Raw genomic sequence first — 20103 nt, forward strand, 5'->3', positions numbered from 1 at the left:
TTAACTATCTACACCTAATGCTACTATTCTGGTCTTATGAAATGCTTCGTTAGCAATGCACAATGAAAAATCAAGACCCTATCGAGAATGGCCTTTCACTGCGAGTTTCGTCTTCATATCTTTATGAATTCGCTTCGGTGTTTAATGCTTTTTCTGCAAACAGTTGTTTTTGCTCTACACTTCAAAAGCACTCGTTTATCCACAATAACTAAAACACATACATAGTATAAGACTCCGGTACTACACGAAAATTGAGCAACAGCGACTGTAAGCTTTCGAGCGAATAATCCCGATTTCTGCTCCTAAAAGCCATATATTGCAAGGATGCGTATATTAAAATCCAACGTCTTAAAAGCCATATATTTTCCGCGTATGGAAGACGTAAAACCTGCAAAGAACTAACTTTTATAAGCCTGAATGTAAAATGATCGATAATATACCGTAACTACGACGAATATATGGTAAAGTGAAGGATCTCCGAACGCTTGACTTCAGCGACTGGCACTACATGACTCAGGATAGGGAGAGATAAATGATAATCTTTGATGAGGCCACCCTTGGTTGTAACAGTTTTATATGAGGATAATTCAAATGAACAATATATAAAATATTTATTTCATAAAACGAATTGTTTGTGCATTACCGTTGGGCAAATTAGGTGCGAGCAACCATTGATCAAAGCAGCAAACACCGTAACTCTTAGCAATAAATCTTTTTATTTATTTAAACATAAAATAAAATATAAAATCATAACATTTTTTATCTGGTTGGTGTAATAATACCTACAAACAGTGGTCAGTTGATTTTTTTTCCCAATTTCCTACAAATTTTAATTATAATATTTTTTCATCTAGCATTAAGCTGTGTTTTTCATTTTTTTTATATTCCATGATTTGATATTTTTTAATATTTGTATCACAAATATATTTGTTGTTCGTATCAAGATTTGCCTTAACTGTATTAATAGTAAAATAAATTATTTTTGGGAAATTTCTTTATTACCATTAAATATTTTGGCTTAAATTGTAAGCTCCTGTAAAGATTTTGTTAATTCGTTGTTAATTCTTGGTGAATATATAGTAAAGGGTCAATAATAAATTATAAATTTGTTAACTATGTAATGATTTTTTTTGGGTGAACTATATATACATGTTGTCTCTATAAAATTGTTGCCATGTTTTTATTAAATCAATTAGTTGATGATATATTTGCAATTCTAGTTTACGCATTTAAACCAATTTCCATCGTTCATTTTTTAATTTTTTATAAGCTTAATTCATATTATGTTAATAAATTATTATTAGTCAGCAATCATAATTTACTTTGTAGATTTGTATTGACTCAATTTAAAAAAAATATATTCCAATCAATTTAAAAAAAATATATTCCGGTCAGCTTAATCTATAAAATATATTATATAAAAATATATTATTATAGATTAAGCTGACCAGATTTTGAAAATATCCCTAAAAGATAGTCATTTCGGAAATTTTTGTTCGAGGACAATTTTTTTAAGGAGGACGTTTATTCACCTTACGAAAGCCAAACAAAATGAAAATTGCTTGATCACCTTAGCCGAAAATCTAGGCTAGGGTGGTCATTAATGCAATGTTTTTCATTGCAAATCTGCAGCCAACTATTGTAGTTGTATTGTGGCAGATAAGTTGAATTCCCAGTTCTCGGCATTTGTCCAAACGAGCGTTAATGAGGCTAAAGGAAGTTAAATTTTATATATGTTATTATGTTTTAGTAAAAAGATAAGGAGATAAATATAAAACGCAAACAGAATGCGATGAATCCTGTGTAATATAAAAATAAATGATGTTTTGAATAATCTGTGCACATGTAATACACGTTAAGTTAGAAATCAGTTAATGTTTGTTACGCCTCATAGTTATTTATATAAATGTTTATTAAATATGTGTTAGCTGATAATTAAATGGCCGCCTTTGATGTTGTTTATACCTAGCATTCTCGCACGCAACATCCGTCTGTATGCGTTGTGTGTGTTTGTGTGTATGTGTGTTGTGTGCATGCACGAAAACAAAGGATTAGCGCGCGTTAGCGTGCGTCAAAAAATCAATAAGAACGAAAAGAGCGAAACGATCGGATCGAACGTCATTAGTCGATGCGTAATCGCGTAAACGTCGCGCACGACGGCAAAGCCGGCCGGCGTCCCGCCAAAATTGCGTCATCGATCCGACAGGAAATGCGCGCCGGCAGCAGTGAACTGCTTTATCGGCGCCCGCTTCGGCAGACACGTCCGAGGTTAGTAACGCCATGTTATTTTCTCTGATTTTACCGATTCGGTCAGATGTTTTCTCGCCTCGAATGTTTGTTTAGTTGTCTGAGCTTCGCTTCGAACCAAAATTATCCAATCGCAAACATCGTTCACAGCTCGGAGATTTGTTTTGCGGTGTTTTCGAACATACGAGATAAAATTGCGTTCTAGGTATTCACTATCGCATGTGTCTTTACGCAATACGTAATACGCACTATGCCAGTGGTCGTAAACCTTTGTTTAATAAAAACATATGCACATTTTTTACGAAATGGGTTAATTTTATACGGCGCAGTGTTGTCATCTAAAAAATGATATCTCGCTCTGACCTTCAAACATTTCAAGGTTATAAATGCAAACAGCGATCGAGTCGTTTGAACTCAAAATGGCCATTTGACATTTAATCCAAATTCTGTTTAGATTTAATGCATAAACTCATGTACTCGACGATAGTCTAGCTTGCTTTTAGAGATCCAACAATTCGATCGATTTTATAAAGAAAATCGTTTCAATTGTTTGGATCCATTTTCAAGTAGTAAACAATTTTTCAAATTTAACATGTAAAAGCATTAAGCAGATACACTATATTTTACACTTCTGTTATATTATTTAGCTAAATGTAGATTTACTTTGGCCACAAGACTTTACTAGAGAAACCAACTGCTGCCGCTGACGACACAAATACAGACTTATAAAGTCAAACTGACTTCACTATTACTTTCAATTTTATTGACTTGATTAATGTTAAACGCTAATTCAGTCAGTCGTCAACAGTCTAGTTTGTAATAGTCTGATGGGTGATTTTTTGCTATTTCATTTAACGCTTTTCTGATCATGCCCGAGTTAACTCGAAAATTTATATTTTGTGAATTCTCATCTCAAAAATCACCAACTTTTCGAGAAAATGGTCTTAGCCTTTTTTGTTAAAAATTAAATTTCATTTTTATATCATATAAATGTCATTCTTAAAAATGTACTGTGGTAAACACTATATGTCGTTGACTTATGCACCATTTGCAAAAATATCGTTTAGAGCCTTATGTGTCATTCAATATCGGAAAAAATATTATATATAGATAATTTTATATATATTTTGGTTTCTTTCATAACTATGGTTATTCTACATCTCGAACAAACATATATTTGTGATGAATCTTTTACTAACATCTAGTAGTACAAAATTATATATTTTTTTGGTCTGGGCCAGTGTGCACGCACACCTCGTAAAAGCTGTAGAAATCTAAAGCTTGGTGTCGGGCCATCTGTGCCTAGTCTTAAAATGGCTGAAGTGCCAGTCAGGGACGAAAGCATGGTGAATGGCGGCTGGGTGCTATGCAGGTCTTCAGTGGAGGTCTGACAAGTCAAGGGCGCAGGCCCCGGACTTGGACCCGAGGTGTAGACCCACATCCAAAAAAGTTTCTGCTGTCTGTCCTAGTTGTCGACTCAAGATCTACTGTCCTATATCGCTGGCGCCTGGCGGAGTGAAGGGGTTTCACACAAATTAATTGATCATCGAAATTTCTTTCAATAAATCAAACTTTTCTATATGTCTTAGAAAGCAGTTTTTAAGTTGTTCCAAGAAACATCGTTATCTCATTAGGCGAACAACCGTTACAATTCAAATAATGATAATAAAAACAATTTCATAATAAACAAAAACATTGATTTGCTGACATTTTTTTTCAATCTAGAGCGATTCCTTAAAAAGATGGGATTTTTCGATTTGGTGGACTATTGCTTACACGAACATTGGTCATATTGAAAATCACTCACATGGTTTAAGGAAACGTAAGTTTTTTAAGTTAAGTTATTTAATTGAAATATTAATAAGACAAAGTTAAAAAAAAACTATTGATTGAAATATTCATACACTATTTTTTAAATAATTTTATCCAGTTTCACAATAAAAATCTCCCGTTAAATAATAAATGGCAATAAATTTTTATTTAAAAATCGGAAGCATATGGATAATTTTATTTATTAAAACGTTATGAAAGCTGCTGATTTGTTAAACAAAATATATAAATGAACAGTGATAGTTATAAATATAATTATATAATAGCTGATCGTTTAAAGAATAAATAAAAGTAAATTGATGCAATGTATTTAAATATTATGCAGGAAATATGCTTTTTTAGCTCCCACCATAATTCGTAACTACTCTGAAAATTGTTTCAGCGCATTCCCAATATTGCTCACGCGCATACCGTTCTATTTGTATTGTTCATATGCGTAAGTAAATAAATAATTTGTCCAACTTTATAATAAACAACCAAGCAAACGTTTTAAGATTTTGTTAGGTTCCAAAATTTTGTTCTTCTTTGTCCTTCATGATCAAAAATTTCCGAAATGACTTTTTTATCCTCAAATTTCCGAGGTGATATTTTAACAATCTGGTCACCATATTTAAGCCGGCCTTTAGTGCCCTTGATGTCGTGATTTGCCATACCTATAATTAGATATTTGCCTGCACATACTCAAGCCGCTGGAAGTGAGTCAGACATAAACAAATCCTAAACTATTTTTCATTTTTGTAGCTTTTTTTTTATGTATTTATAAATTGCAAAATACGTCAGCTCCTTATGAATGTCTCAATAATTTGTTCGCATTGAACACGTATTAAAATTAAATAATTTACTTTAAAAACTTACCTTTCCTTAAACCATCTGAGTGATGTTCCGATCGATTTGTGACCATTTTTCGTGTGAGAAGTTGCATTGTGATTAATTATGAGCAATCTTCCTATGACCAATGTTTGTGTGACCAGTTGCCATGTGAGTAATATTCCGTTCACCAATATAAACATTGAGTAAAAACATCTGATATATTTATATAAAAAAAACAGCATCCAGTCGAACATTAATATATGTATTTACAGTGACCTGTATACTGTTAATAAATGGCAAAATTGAAGTTTCAATCTGTTTTATTATATTCACAAATTACACACAGCTATGTAAAAAAGTGTAGACATACAATTACTGAAGAATGGGAATCCATACAGAAACCTTATATTATTCTACTCAACTAAATAGAATTATATCTAAGGTACTTCTTGTAAGATTTTTACAGAATAGTTCTGCTTTTATAAAAAATTAGATTCATCTTTGTGTGCTTACAAGTAATTTTTTTTAGTATTCCGTGTCAGTCTGTCGTACTTCTATCTGTATACATTTACAAGTAAGAGCTTTAAAATGTTATGTTACTCATTTTACTCAGCTTGGGAAGTGAAGAGAAATAAATATTTATTATTCTGGATGCTTTATGTCAAACTCCAGCTTACGGGCATGTGACTCATAGTAAACTTTTTTACAGCCCAAACAATCCCAAGTCATTCTCATGTCCTTGCTCCTGCACTATACGAAAACGCATCTCGCGTCATTTTTCATTGCATCTCACACTTACACTCGATTATTTTACTTTTGAATTTACGAAATGGCTAGTGAATCATTCCATACTTATGTATACAGAAACTATAGCTACAAACATGCACATTCCATTGCACGTAGTGTCTTCTCTCTCTAACCTTCTTTTCTTATCTCTCTCTCTCTTACGCTGTGTATTCGGTATGTCTATATCGAAATAAAGTAGAAGTAATACTAAAAGAAAAATTGATGAACATAGGAGTTTTCAAGAAAAATGGGTAATAAGTCTTTTTTCAATGAAGTAAAAGACAATAATTTGTCTAATATGTAATAATAATTTTGGTGTGCCAAACACTGAACAGCATAAATCAAAATATGACAATTACAAAGGATTAATAAAACAAAAAAAAGTTAAAAAAACTCAAGTTGGGACTGAAAAAGCAATAGTTAATGTTCACTAAAGTATCAAGAAAATGAAGCGGCCGTGGTTGCAGGCTACGCCTTATCTGAGTTGATAGCCAAATACTCGAAAAAGGAGATTTAATCAAAGAATGTCTTATTAAAGCTGCAGAAATTGTTTGTCCTGGAAGTGTGAAAGCTTTTCAAAAAATATCTGTCTCGAAATACATTTGGCCAGCAATTTAAGTGAGCAGATCGTATAGTTTTGAAGCTTTCTCTATTGTTTGTGACGATAGTATGAGGGCACAGCTCAATTAGCTGTGATTTATCGGGTGCTATATTAATTTCCACATTTATGAGAAATTATTTGAGCTGGTTCCAGTGTGTGGTACTACTACAGGACAAGATATATTTAAATGTGTTTAAAAGCTTTACAAAATTACAACTACGTAAAGAATTAACGCACTTTTCGACATGCAATATAAACAGAATAAATTTAGGCGAAATTTCATCATATCAAAAATATGTAGAACAAATTTCAAACCTAAGATCTGAGTTTGAAACTAGATTTGGAGATTTTAATGCAATTTATTTTCTTCTATTTTCTCAATAGATATAGAATCTGTGCCAATCCATATGCAAATGGAAGTAATTGAGATCCAGTGTGATTCAGATTTGAAGGCAAAATACAATGAGGTTGGCTTACCTAATTGATACAAATATTTATCTACCAACTAGATTTGAAAATACATATGAAATTATTTCGATGTTTGGGAGTTTTTATCGGTTCGAAGAGTTATTTTTACTTATTAAAGTAAATCTATCAGATCCAGCATTAACGATATTCACATTGAATCAGTTTTAAAAGTAATAACTGCAATCGACACTTTTCCTGAAATAGGAAAATAAGTATCGGAGAAAAGGAGAATATTAATTGTATAGATAAATTGATCAAACTTTTCTTTATTTTTAATTTTCATCAGATATTGTATTTTACAAAATAAACAAAAAGTACAAGAAAGGGATTTTTTTGCTGCCCAAATAAAATTAAATCTTATTTTTTGGCCCATACCAGTGATCGAGTTTGACAGACCTGCTGTATACATACTACAAATTATAATTACAAAAAAATATCATTTTGTTAAAAAAAATATGGACAATTTTTTTTCTACCAATTATAGTCTAAAGTAGTCCGAAAAAAAATCGATCTTATCTAAAAAACATAATTTTTTCTTATACGTGACAAATAATAGTAGCGTAGTAGTAATATTTACATGTATTTTTTACAAATGGATATTTCTTCTACACTGACTGTCCTAAAAGCAAATCCGACATATTTTCAAAAATGTATTTTTTAGTTAGAAAATAGTATTCTCCATAATTCTTGATTTCAAAACTTATTAATCTTGAATGCGGTACAAAAAATATCCGAAACATACACAGAACAGGTATTTTATTGAAAAATTGCCCCAAAATATGAGGATCAATATAAATAAAAAGTCAAATTGTTTTTAGGATAAAATTTATGGATTTTTACATCTTTCTCAAGCATTATACACTTCTTGCCTGAAATATATTTTAAAAGTTGTTAAAAAAACCGATATTATTTTCTTCAATCTTTTTTTAAATAAATTAAAAATATACAATAGAAAATTTTTTTTTTAGAATATTTATTCGAAAAAACACGTTTTTTTAGAGGACAATTAGAATGAGCAATATATATAAAATAATTGTTCTATAAAACGAATTGTTTGTGCATTACTGTTGGACAGATTAGTCAGAACAGTGAACACCTCATGAATAACTGTTTGCAATAAATCCTAAATCCTAAAAATTTACCTTACATAAATTCAAAAAGCATTCGTTTTATGGAACAAAGTATATATTTAAATGCACATTACTTAAAAATAAATAAAAATAAATTACTAAACGCAATAAATTACTAAACGCAATAAATTACTAAACGCAAAGAAAGAAAAATAAAAAACACCTAATGGGTCATAAAAAATTCGCACATATGCGATCCACTGGTGTAACGCCAAGCGAAATCCCGCACATGTGCGGGACACCGTCCTTAAGCAGTTAAAGATAATTTATGATGACATGTTGAGTTTTCTGGAGTATGGATACAAACAACTGCTTTGAGCTATATTTCCAAATCTTTTTTTACATATTTTAACACAATTAACTTAAACAACGTATTCAAATAATCACTTGTGGGGTTGATTAGGATCGACCCATGAAACACTTATTAAAAAGTATTTGGCATATTAAGTGTCGGTATTGAATTCCTCGGAAAGATTATATATAATATATCAGTTATTAAAACAAACCATTGATTACATACAAGAAATACCCAAAAGCTTCAAAAAAAATCTTTAATTACCTTAAAGTTACAAGAATTGTTTAGTTAAATTTTCGAAGCTTTTGGAGATACCCTTTATTTTATTTATTAAATACAATTTCTAAGATCAAATTATATTTTTCTTTTCAGAATGTGAAAGTTTACACTGAATCGGATAAATCTTGTCATTAAAAATGTGGGCACGCGGCCCAGAAAAGGGTAGTTTCCCGATCACCGGAGTCGACAAGCTCTTGGAACTGTTCCGACTGCAAGTGAGCGGCGAGCCGGATCTCGCCTTACTCTCCATCGTAGTCGGAGCGATCGAAAACAATCTGACCGAGCAGAGGACTCAGTCTTCCGAGAAAGGCGCCGACAAGTCTGACAAGCTCGTCAAAGTCGGATTCCCGGAGATAACGTACGACGAAGTGAAATCTCTGTATGATAAGTTTGTCGGTATTTTGAAGAACGCTATCGGAAGTGAGGCGAGAGTCGATACTCCGCCCGGAGAGCCAATACAATATGCTACTCGGAGTCTAATTAAGCGTGTTTCGGATGTTATTTGGAACTCTTTGACTCGAAGTTATTATAAGGATAGGGCTCATCTACAAAGCTTGTATAGTTATTTGACCGGTAGGAAATTGGACTGTTTCGGAGTCGCCTTCGCCGTAGTGGCGGCGTGTCAAGTATTGGGATTTTCTGACGTTCATTTGGCTCTATCTGAAGATCACGCTTGGGTCATATTCGGTCCTGATGGAACTGATACTGCTGAGGTAATTATTATATTATATTAATATTATATTACACATAATAATTTATAATTAATTATAACTGTTGAAGGATCCACAGAGAGTACATAAATTTGTTTAACTGTGTTTTTATATATATAATACAATTGCATAAAATTTTATTTATTGAATAAATTATGATAGGTAACATGGCATGGTAAAGGAAATGAAGATAAGAGAGGTCAACCGATCGGAACCGGCACAATATCCACATCTTGGTTATATGTAGCTGGATATCCCGTTATTTGTTCAAGACATATGGAAGTCGCCGCTTTAGTATCTTCAATAAATCCTTCATTATCGTCAACGACAGACGCATATGAAGTAGCAATGATGCAGCAGCACCTTTTGTGGTTTTTATACGATCAAGGTATATTTCTCTATAAATATTTGTAATAAACTTTGGCGTTATTGTATGTTGTGATTTTAGGATATCTAAGTACATATCCCATGGCTTTGGGAAATTTAGGAGAATTAGAAGAAGCGAGTCGTTATATCGATGGGAAAGATCGGCCAGACTCGACTGAATTGTTCCTCGAGGCGATTATTTGTGCTCGCAAGAACTATTCCAACAGACACGTGTATCCTTATACATATCAAGGCGGGTATTACTTTAGGAATAAGATGTATAAGGAAGCATTTGGAAGCTGGGCGGACGCTGGTGACGTTATTAGAGCGTTAGTTAATCGATTTATGAAAACAGTGTTATCCATTCCGAAAAAAATATGATTGCTGTCGATTTTTAGTTATAACTATTCACGAGACGATGAAGAGATTTATAAAGAATTTTTGGAAATCGCCAATGAGTTGATTCCTCAGATTATGAAGTCGGAAAGCTCAGGGCATTCTGCTCGTTCCATCTTAAAAGATCCGCAGTGTTTCGCCCATTTATTAAGGTAAGTTAATATATTTTTTATTTGTATATTTGATATTAAGCTGATCGTTTTTTTTATGATTATTAATTTAGATTCTATGATGGTATTTGTAAATGGGAAGAAGAAAGTCAAACGCCGATTTTACATATCGGTTGGGCCAAACCGTTAGTGAATACGATATCTAAATTCGAAGCCGACGTGAGAGCTCAAGTCAATATTATTTGTCACGAAGAAAATGACAATAAAGTTTCGCACGAAGAAGTTTCTTCAAACGATTCGAAGAAAGATTCGAACGATAAAAACGATGCCAATGATAACAAGAGCATTAACGAGCTCGAAGAAAAGAGAAATTTGCACAAGCCATCGACGGAAGCGCCGAGGGAGCTCGGCGAAGAGATGGAAGCCGTAGCGAACAGTCATCCGACGACCGTTCTGTACAGCCACAAGATGATCGGCTTGAAGAACCTTCTGTTGTCCGAAAAGCTGAACACCCATGCCATATCTCTTCATTTAACCGCCCAGAGTCAGGTGTTTGTAAGTAAAAAACAGAGGCCCAATAGCGATAGCGATCCGAATGTACATTGCAGTATCAGACCGAAGCGAGTCCGCCGCGAGTAGATTTATTGCGAATTAATCTAAGATTAGTACATGTATATGATACTTAAAAAACTATGTACCTGCTCTTCCAATGACACTTTGTGGTTTCATGAAGTTAATTTTATAATTGAATCTTTTATATTATCTATGTCGAAAATCGATGATCTATTTCTTTGCTATTTATATATTTTTAGCAAAATTATAATTACTTGTAGCACGCTGATGACATAATTTTTGCCTTTTTAAGTTCTAGCACTTAGAATCACCTCGATAAATAAACTTCAGTTATAATACGAGGGGGAGTCAAATGAAAACCTTAAATATATATTGAAGGAAAAGGACATCAATTTTTTATGTAGTTTTCGCTGCATTCAATATAACTTTCTCTGTGCTTAGAAAGAGCTGGATATTTCTATAACATTTTTTTCGCCTAGTTTGCAGTCACTAGTGCATCGCCTGTTGCACTTTTTTGGCAGACCTGAACCTCTTCTTGAGGAGTACCTAATACTGAGTGTTTTCGTTGGGCATGTAGTGTTCAAAAATTATCCCTTCAATCGTCCCAAAAGAAAGTTAGCATGACCTTGCTCTTAGATATTAATATGTGGCTCCTACCTCCGATACTTGGTGGAAACGTAGAATAATAAGGACAATGTGGTGTGTTGATCCATTATTTATGGATAAATGAAGTTATTTTTTTTCGCTCCAATTCACTTGGTTGTTGATCTAGTTGAGGAGAATCTGCTACAGAATTTAGGATGTTTCAGAACTTTCTTATCCATATGTACACTTGCAGGAGTGTCAGACATGCATCACCACTCTTAAGGTTTTTATTTGACCCACCTTCGTGGTTTGATTCTATGTCATCGCAATTTTTTTTATTGAACATGTAACATATGAGAGTAACCATAAGTTTCCTGAATTTAAATCTCCCGTGTAAATTATAGATTTTTCAAATAGTTGCAGATCAGTTTATATGCTGATCGTAAACAAACATTTTTCTTCAATTTATGTCGTTTTTGAGTTGAGTCACAATTTTAGACTGTTTCGTTTCAGTGTGAAAACACGTGTGCTATTTGATAATGAGTTTTACCTCTTTTTTGTGTGAGTTTTTGAGAATTATTTAATCCTAAGTAAGATAGAAAAATATAATACACAATAGTTGAAAGTTTTCTTACGCATGAATTTAGCGAAGTATGAAGTTTTGTTCATAGATTTAACAAGTATATTTGTAAAAAAGTAAATTAATTAAATTTTACATTGATAGTATTGTTTATGTATATGAGTTTTTAATACATACTATCTGTTTCTATAAAATACAACAATATTTTAAATTAGGTTAATGAATATAGAAGATTTTCTAATCATTTTTAATATTTTTATGTATTCTTCATTAGTTTTTCAATGTTTAAGATACTAGTTCATTGAGAATAGACCAGCTTTGACAAACCGTAACGGAGTTAAGAAAATTGCGATGACATAACTCAGCCGAATAAAAATGCAATATAAAAATAATGACCATTAAAAATTGTTCTACATTAATATAAGTAATGAAAAATTTGACCTTATGATCTCATGTAGTGATAAAGATTAAAATTTGTGTACAAAAATGGGATATTTTGATAAATTTAATAATAACAAAGTTAAAGTACAAAATCATTTTTTGTATGAAATTATACAAAATTTATTGTACAAATTTTAGATATTCCCAATAATAAATTATGCTCGATTTATTCTCTTATAAGCAATATTTTTGTTTTCTATTGTAATTATATTATTTTTTATTTGTGGACTTAACATCTTGATAATTTCCAATATATTAAGAGTCAAATGCAAATATGCTGCATTAATTTAAATGAATCTATAAAGTTGAATAAAATGTAAGGTTAATTTTAATCTAACCGCAAAGTGCCATATATTCCTATAGATACTAGTTAACACATGTAAATAATGTTACATGTAATTTTATAGTTTTTTAAATTTGATTTTATCTTGAATCAAATTTGTAAAGCTGCGAAAATTTCTTGCATTTACTTATTTAATATATAAAAATATTATTTAATTTGCATAATAATCGGAATATGTTTATGTGTGTATATAACGATAATATTGTTTTATTATTAGCTTTCCTTGAAAATGCGGGTGAGATTTGCCTTTCAATGCATGTCGTATTGTGCCTTATTACTTTCCAAGCTAATTACGAAGGTTTATTCATGACACATATGATTTATGCGAATCTTTCAATAACTTCAAGTCTGTGATTTTAGAGATCTTTGCAGTGTGCAAATTTGATGTGATTAATTTTAATATGTGATTGTTGAAATTTTTTCAATTTGATATAATCAAATATGTACATTATTTACAAACATCTGCTGTAAAACAGCTTTGAGAGTTTTGTTGTGTTTGTATAAAATATTTGTTTGTAGTTGATCAATTTTTCTTCTTCCAACATTCATCCGGTTAAAAACTTAATGTGTTTTCGAATCGTAATGAAAACGTTAGTCAGTTTGTAAGCGAGTTTGATGTTGTAATATTTAAATAATGTTGTTAGAAGCAGTTTCATGTCGTGATTAATGATTATCGATGTAATGTTATTTTTTTTTAAAAACATGATCTAAATAAATTATCTTTGTATCTTAGCATTAAAACCTTAGCTCTACTTTGATGTTAATAGAGAAAAGAGTTTAATTATTTTTCGAGTTAAGATTATATAAAATGTATAATATAAGGCTGACATATTGAATGTACACGTAATAAGAAATAAAACAATCATTCCTGATATGGATCTTTCCACTTATTGACTTCTTCCTTCCACAATGGAATGTCATCAATAGAAGTTGTGCAACAACCGCCTATGTAACGAGCTCCTAGATCGATCCAATCCTTGATCATAGTCTGAAGAGGCGGCGCATCTTTCTGTTCAACGTAACTATTTAAAAAATTAGCATAATTAACGTCATATAATATATTCAAGATCAATTTAATTACCCGTTTTCAGCTGTGTACACAACACCTTTATTCGGATATACAATCAATGGAATAAAGCTCTCGTTGTTACGGTCTTTATTGATATCTTTGAAAAGATTATTGACGTGCTTAGGATCAAGACAGTTGACCCCAATTGCGATGATTTGTGTTGGGTTTTGTTCGTAAATAGATATAGCAGTTTCCTTGAAATTATCACCATACGCTGTGTGCTTATTATCCTAAATAAATATATTTTGAATCAGTTGACAATATTACTATTATTACCTATTGAAAAATTAACAGTAAGATATCTATAATAACACAGGCATGCAATGTAAAAGTTGTCTTGAATGTAAATAGTGATTTCTATAGTTTTCCCGTGCTGATTATTGGAAAATGATGAAAAAGTCCACCACATAGTGTCTTCACAAATCATACTTATAATTTTGACATTTAGTAGAATAAAAAGTACAATGAAACCGTTTTTATGTACAATACATACATATTTATGGTGTATTAAATAACTATAGTAACCAACTTTCTTGGAAATAAAAAAGAGTCAAACTACAAGTACGTATATCGTTCAAGATAAGTAGAAAATATTCAAGATCTTGGGCTGTAACATGAGTTTAAAAGTACATTTCCACCATTCACGTCTGGACTACTTTCATGAAAATTTTGACGCAATAAGCCAAGAGTAAAGTTCATCAGGACATAAAGATAATAGAAATGCGAGAAATGATAGTGGACTATTGCTGGATGTTGGAAGGGGATGATCCTCCGCAAGTTTATAAAAAGAAAAGTAGAAAATAACGTTGCTATAAGGATTTGTATTTTTTTTTGTATCTATTAGAAACTTTCGTAATGATTTTAGTTTTTATATTTGTGTATTTCTGGTATATATTAAGTGTCGACATTAAAACATAAATATCTTAAAATTGCAATTTGTGTGATTTTTTAATGTTTTATTATCTTTTTGTGAAATAATTAAAAGTGATAGAAAAAATCGATGTCATTTTTATAATCAGAACTAATAATTTCATAAAAATCAGTTAACAAAACTAAAACAATTTTCAAAAAGTAGTTTTCGCAGGCCTGTGTAATATGTAAAAACTTAGCTGACTAAAAAATTTAAGTTTATCGTATTCTTCAAACCATGGAAAATATATTTTGTTTAATTGTTTTTATCTATGTGGATATATAGTTATATTTAAATCTTCTGCTTGTGACACTGCAGTACAAAATTAACTATAAGAGAAAAATTCACCAGCACAATGGACCAGTTGGCTTGAATCCCTTATGAACTCTACTGGCTAAGCTGTAATAATATTTTTTATAACTAATAAAATATATGTCACTGATTTACAGACTATGATTTCAGTCTGGTGTCTAACTACTTACTTAGTAGTTGTTGATTATGTTTACCCCCTTCTAACGCATTGGGCTAACGCCTTTAATAATAAATAAATTATTTTTTCTCTTGAATCTATCTTTTTCAAATAAGTAAATCAATATGAATCAATGGGATTCTGTGAATAAACACATTTTCGCCTTTAAATGTCGATGTCTCATTATCACATGCTTTAATCAACTGTTTCCATTGCTCAGTTTTGGTGGATCAAAATGCATCATAATAGGGCTACTAACCCTGAGTGCTAGTTTGTGAAATGTTTATCCACTCATATTCAGGGAATTTAAGAATTGAACTGAATAACTGGTAGCTTCTTTTAAGTTCATTGTCTTTTCAATTAAGTAAAAATAACGTGTTGCACTTGACATCTTTACTTGAACAAAAAAATATTTCATCAACTTTAAAATTGATTAGTGTATTGGAAGTTTTTGAAGCCATTCGTTGTAAGTACTTTATCGAAGACAACATAATGAAAATTATGTGGTTGTAAAAACTCTTAATAACAATCTCCAAAATTTTGATAAAAAATCATTTCATGACTTATTAACAAAAATGTATAGAACTATTCTTATTAATGAATTATTATTATACTATTCTTATTAATGTATTATTTAATATTTGAGGCATACCTTGCATACGAAAGAAATCCAAGCTTTAACATTTGGAAACTCCTCCAACAATTCGATGATAGCTTGAGCTTCTTTTCTGGAAGGAATTGTTTCGAACGAAAATCTTTTAAGTCCAGCTCTAATTAAAGCTTGCATACATGGTCTATGTAAATGTTTAATTTCCTAATAAAATAAAATAATATGTTAGTTATTAGTTAAAATTATTCATTAGGAATTTCATAGTTAACTCACTTTCAAGATGAGTCTGATTTATTAAAATAATAATATTAAATAAAATACCTCAATTGTAACATTGTCGGTGTAACTGCCAGTATATTCTGATCCATCGTGAAAAATCACACCATACGGTCCAATTGATCCAAATACTTCAATAATAGCATCTGTAATAACATAGTTAAATATCTAATGTATTATATAATATTATATTAATTGCATTACTAGACCAAAATAGAAAACATTCGAAATATCATCAATCAAATTCTAAAAAATATCAACTGATTGTATAATCTAACGCTTTTGATTGATTGCTTTTATTTGATATATTATAACTTTTTTGGAATACATCTGCTTTTGACGTAACTTATTATTTTAAAAAGAAAATGTAGCCTTGAGCTCATTTACTCTATATTTCTGCATATATAGTTATGAAACCATATAATTAATAATATAATATCTTATACAAACCAGGATGATTCTTGAGATATATATCTCTCGCTTTGAGTGCTAGTCTACCGCCATTTTCAATGTATTGTTTAGCCACATCTTCGGTAACTTTAAAATATTTCACAAAACCTTCCACTGTTGCTTGATACGTAAATGATTGAAATACATCTGAACCGGCTATATATAAAATAAATTATAAATCACAATCAAAATATGTTTGGTTTATAAAGAAAGTTTTTACCTTCCATGAAATCTAAATGCGATTGAATAACCGCTTCAGGATTATCAACGATAAATCTCGAAACCCACAATGGATGTCCATCGACATCTCCAACATATTTTGCTAGCCTAGTTCCATGACCAGCGTCTAAGATCTTAACTTCAGGCATTTTTATACCACCAAATAGGGCAATTGATACAACGTAACTGATATTGAAATGCGAGCCAAAGTCTCTCTCTCTCTTTATTTGCTACATTATTGAAAAAATTTAATATTTTGTTACAATGGTGATGACCTTTTGATATATAGATAGATGAATGTACATGTCATTGACATTTACATTAATATATATTAGCATTTAAAAACATTTTTGAACGATAAAATAGATATCACTGATTTCCTGACTTCAGTTTTAGTCTGGTGTTGTTACAATAGCTACTTGTATGTGTTAATTCTTATCATGTATATGCATCGGAATAGTCGGTCAAGTTATAACGGTAGATTTATAATAACCGGTAGATTTATAATAATAATTCGAATTTATCAATAGCTTCATATACCTGGGTAATATGGTAAGGAGCACCAACGATTTTAATAAAGATATGAAAAAAATAATCTTTTCGTATAAAACTACTAACGTATAAAATATTGGTCTGACGTGTATTGACAAAAAAAAGAAAAGTTTCTTATCTTTGGTTGGCAGACCACATTGCTCAAATGTATGTATTACTCAACTCCTGGACAACGGACTTGACGATCAAATATCGGCTGGTGACCGGACATCCTCCTCAAAACTGTTGTCTTCTTTTGTCCTTCTTCCAAAAATACATTTTTTTAGTTCCTACAGCAATAATGACCTCTTTATTTTTAGTGTCCTCCTTAAAACATTATCTAAGGATATAATATGATAGGCAAAGTTAGGTGTAAAACAGTGTTTTACTAGTAATGTCTTTTATTTATATAATAATAACATATGAGAATTACATGATCTTTGCATTACATATCTTTACATTTTTCAAGTTCAGCTTTCCACAACGGTATATCTTCTACAAGCGTAGTGCAACATCCCCCAACAAAACGAGCTCCAAGTTCTACCCAATGCTTCATCATTGTATGAAGTGGTGGCACTCCTTCTTGCTTAGTATACCTAAACATATATAAATATTATAACAATTGTAAATAGAAAATTAATAATTTAAATTTAATTTACTTACCCTAATCCAGGGACAAAAATATCACCTTTGTTTGGATACACGACGAGTGGAATGAAATCTTTTCCAGTTCTACCCTTATTGACATCTTTAAGTAAGTTATCAACGAACAAGGGATCGAGACAGTTTATCCCAACAGCTACAATTTGTTTTGGATTTTGATTGTAAATATGAATGGCAGTATCTTTGAAATTGTCTCCGTATGATATACAATCTTTATCCTAATTATAAATTATATAAAATGTGATTGAATATTATAACATTTAAGTATAAAAAAGATTTATATTATACTTACTTTACATGAGAATGAGATCCAAGCCTTAACATCAGGATACTCCTTCAACAGTTCAACGACTGCCTCTGCTTCTTTCTTGGATGGAATTGTCTCAAATGCAAATTGTTTGATACCAGCTTTCATCAAGGCTTGCATACGAGGTCTTTGCAAATTTAGGATCTCCTCTTTAGATATTTTGTCAGTGTAACTTCCAGTGTATTCAGAACCGTCATGTAAAGTTACACCGTAAGGTCCAATCGAACCAAATACTTCAACGTTAGCATCTAATTTATCACAAATATGTTATTTATCAATCGTACAGTAGATTAAAATAATATAATAATTTACCGGGATGATCTTTCAGATACAACTCTTTCGCTTTTAATGCGAGCCTTCCTCCTTCTTCGATGTATTTTTGAGCTTGTTCTTCAGAAACGTTCAAGTGTTCCATGTAAGCTCCAACTGTAGCTTGATAGGTGAACGATTCAATTATGTCAGCACCAGCTAAAATATATTTTATTATTTAATATACACACTAGTATCATAATTAAATTAGAAAAGCATAAATTTTAGCTTATTTGTGTACTGTTTTAAAATATTTTTGTATTTTATAACGAAAATAATCCAAAGATTTCAGTTAATAACATTGAGGTGCATAACATAATTTATAACAAACAAGACATCTTATTACGATCTTCGTACAATAAAAGATTAAAAAAAATCAGCAAGATATACCTCGACATAAATATATATCCAAATGAAACTGAATTCTAGACGGCAGATTGTTATAGAGACAGTGATTTATCGGACAGGAAATATTAATATACAACCAACGGGTTGTGTATTTATCTTTAATACATTTACTAAATAGCAATAATAATACATATATGCTAAATAGATTGTAAATATTAACTAAGTAATAAAAAATCATTAAAGAGCGCCTAAATAAAATACCTTCAAAAAAATCTAAGTGCGTTCTAATTATAGCTTCATGATTTGTCACCAAAAATCTAGACGTCCATAATGGATCACCATCGATGTTTCCAACATATTTAGTTAGTCTCGTTCCGAGTCCAGCGTCCAAAACTTTGATGTTCAATGGCATGTTTATTTCTGTAACGAGTAAACGTCTTTCTATTTTTATTATACATACATTTTTTTTTTAAACGTGCATGAATATATTATGTGACGTCTAGAAACATGTACATACAACATGATCATTTTTAGAAGACATCTAATAAATTTCAGATCAACTATAAAAATCTTTTAGGTTAAACAATTGGAGGCTAGCATTTGGTTACATGATTTATACAGCTTTGTTGTTTTTGTACCACAACTGGTTGATATTTTAACTGCTTTTAAAAAGATAAATATTTAATGATCAATGTTTATGTATAATTTATTTTTCGCATTCATATCTGAGATTTTAGACGTCACATAATGATGTAATATATACATTACAGTTATTATTATATATTAGTGTTTCATAATCAAGGAAAAGTTCCCTATTTTCCCTAAAAAAATTTCTTAACAAATAAATATTAATCAGAATGGAAATTTATAACAGCATAAATAAATTAAAATGGCTTACTTTGATATTGAGTGCAAGTAACGTGGCTATGTACGTACGACTGTGTGAATAATAAACAGTAATCTCAGTTTATTTTTATGTTTGTAGTTGTGAAGAACTGTTTTTTTACATGTGTTTATCGAACGTTTTTTTTTGTTACCATGCAGCGTTGACAGAAATAATATTATGCTCTTACTGTTAACTATATCTAAATGAGAATTTATTAGATTGATAAAAATGAAATAATTTGCATACCTACATACATTTACATGTAATTGAATTTTATTAATATTAATTTGTTTTGACAGATTTACATAATGGAGTGTTGGAACTACCTGGTAAATGGTAGCGTTAAGTGTAGACGTGCACACTGACAGTATACTGGAGTGATGTGGCAATACAATTTACCAACAGTATAATTTTGTAACGCTGCTCTCCCAATTGATCGTATTAGTCATATCCTAAACAAAATTTTTATTAATACAATCAAACTACACTGTATACTATATGATACT

At 30.8% G+C, this 20103-nt stretch overlaps 2 protein-coding genes across 2 annotated transcripts; one reads left to right on the plus strand and one right to left on the minus strand.

Annotated features, from left to right (window-relative positions):
* The first annotated feature begins 1796 nt into the window (after positions 1-1796).
* Mnn1 (menin 1) lies at positions 1797-13422 on the plus strand. The gene is made up of 6 exons (XM_088186876.1): positions 1797-2268; positions 8540-9159; positions 9319-9544; positions 9605-9851; positions 9921-10070; positions 10142-13422. Exons 2-6 carry the CDS (start codon positions 8584-8586, stop codon positions 10665-10667), a joined length of 1725 nt encoding a protein of 574 aa, XP_088043002.1. The 5' UTR covers positions 1797-2268; positions 8540-8583; the 3' UTR covers positions 10668-13422.
* On the minus strand, positions 13303-19460 carry LOC148234981 (uncharacterized). Its single transcript, XM_088186036.1, has 12 exons — positions 19229-19460; positions 18973-19148; positions 18367-18522; positions 18040-18302; positions 17748-17965; positions 17534-17680; positions 16555-16739; positions 16335-16490; positions 15930-16030; positions 15651-15812; positions 13632-13849; positions 13303-13572 (listed from the first exon to the last, which is right to left on the minus strand). Exons 1-12 carry the CDS (start codon positions 19237-19239, stop codon positions 13413-13415), a joined length of 1953 nt encoding a protein of 650 aa, XP_088042162.1. The 5' UTR covers positions 19240-19460; the 3' UTR covers positions 13303-13412.
* Between the last annotated feature and the right edge of the window lie 643 nt (positions 19461-20103).

The sequence above is a fragment of the Plectrocnemia conspersa genome, unplaced genomic scaffold (assembly GCF_051122295.1).
Source record: "Plectrocnemia conspersa isolate PC_06_02 unplaced genomic scaffold, ASM5112229v1 ptg000005l, whole genome shotgun sequence".
Taxonomy (NCBI): Eukaryota; Metazoa; Arthropoda; class Insecta; order Trichoptera; family Polycentropodidae; genus Plectrocnemia; species Plectrocnemia conspersa.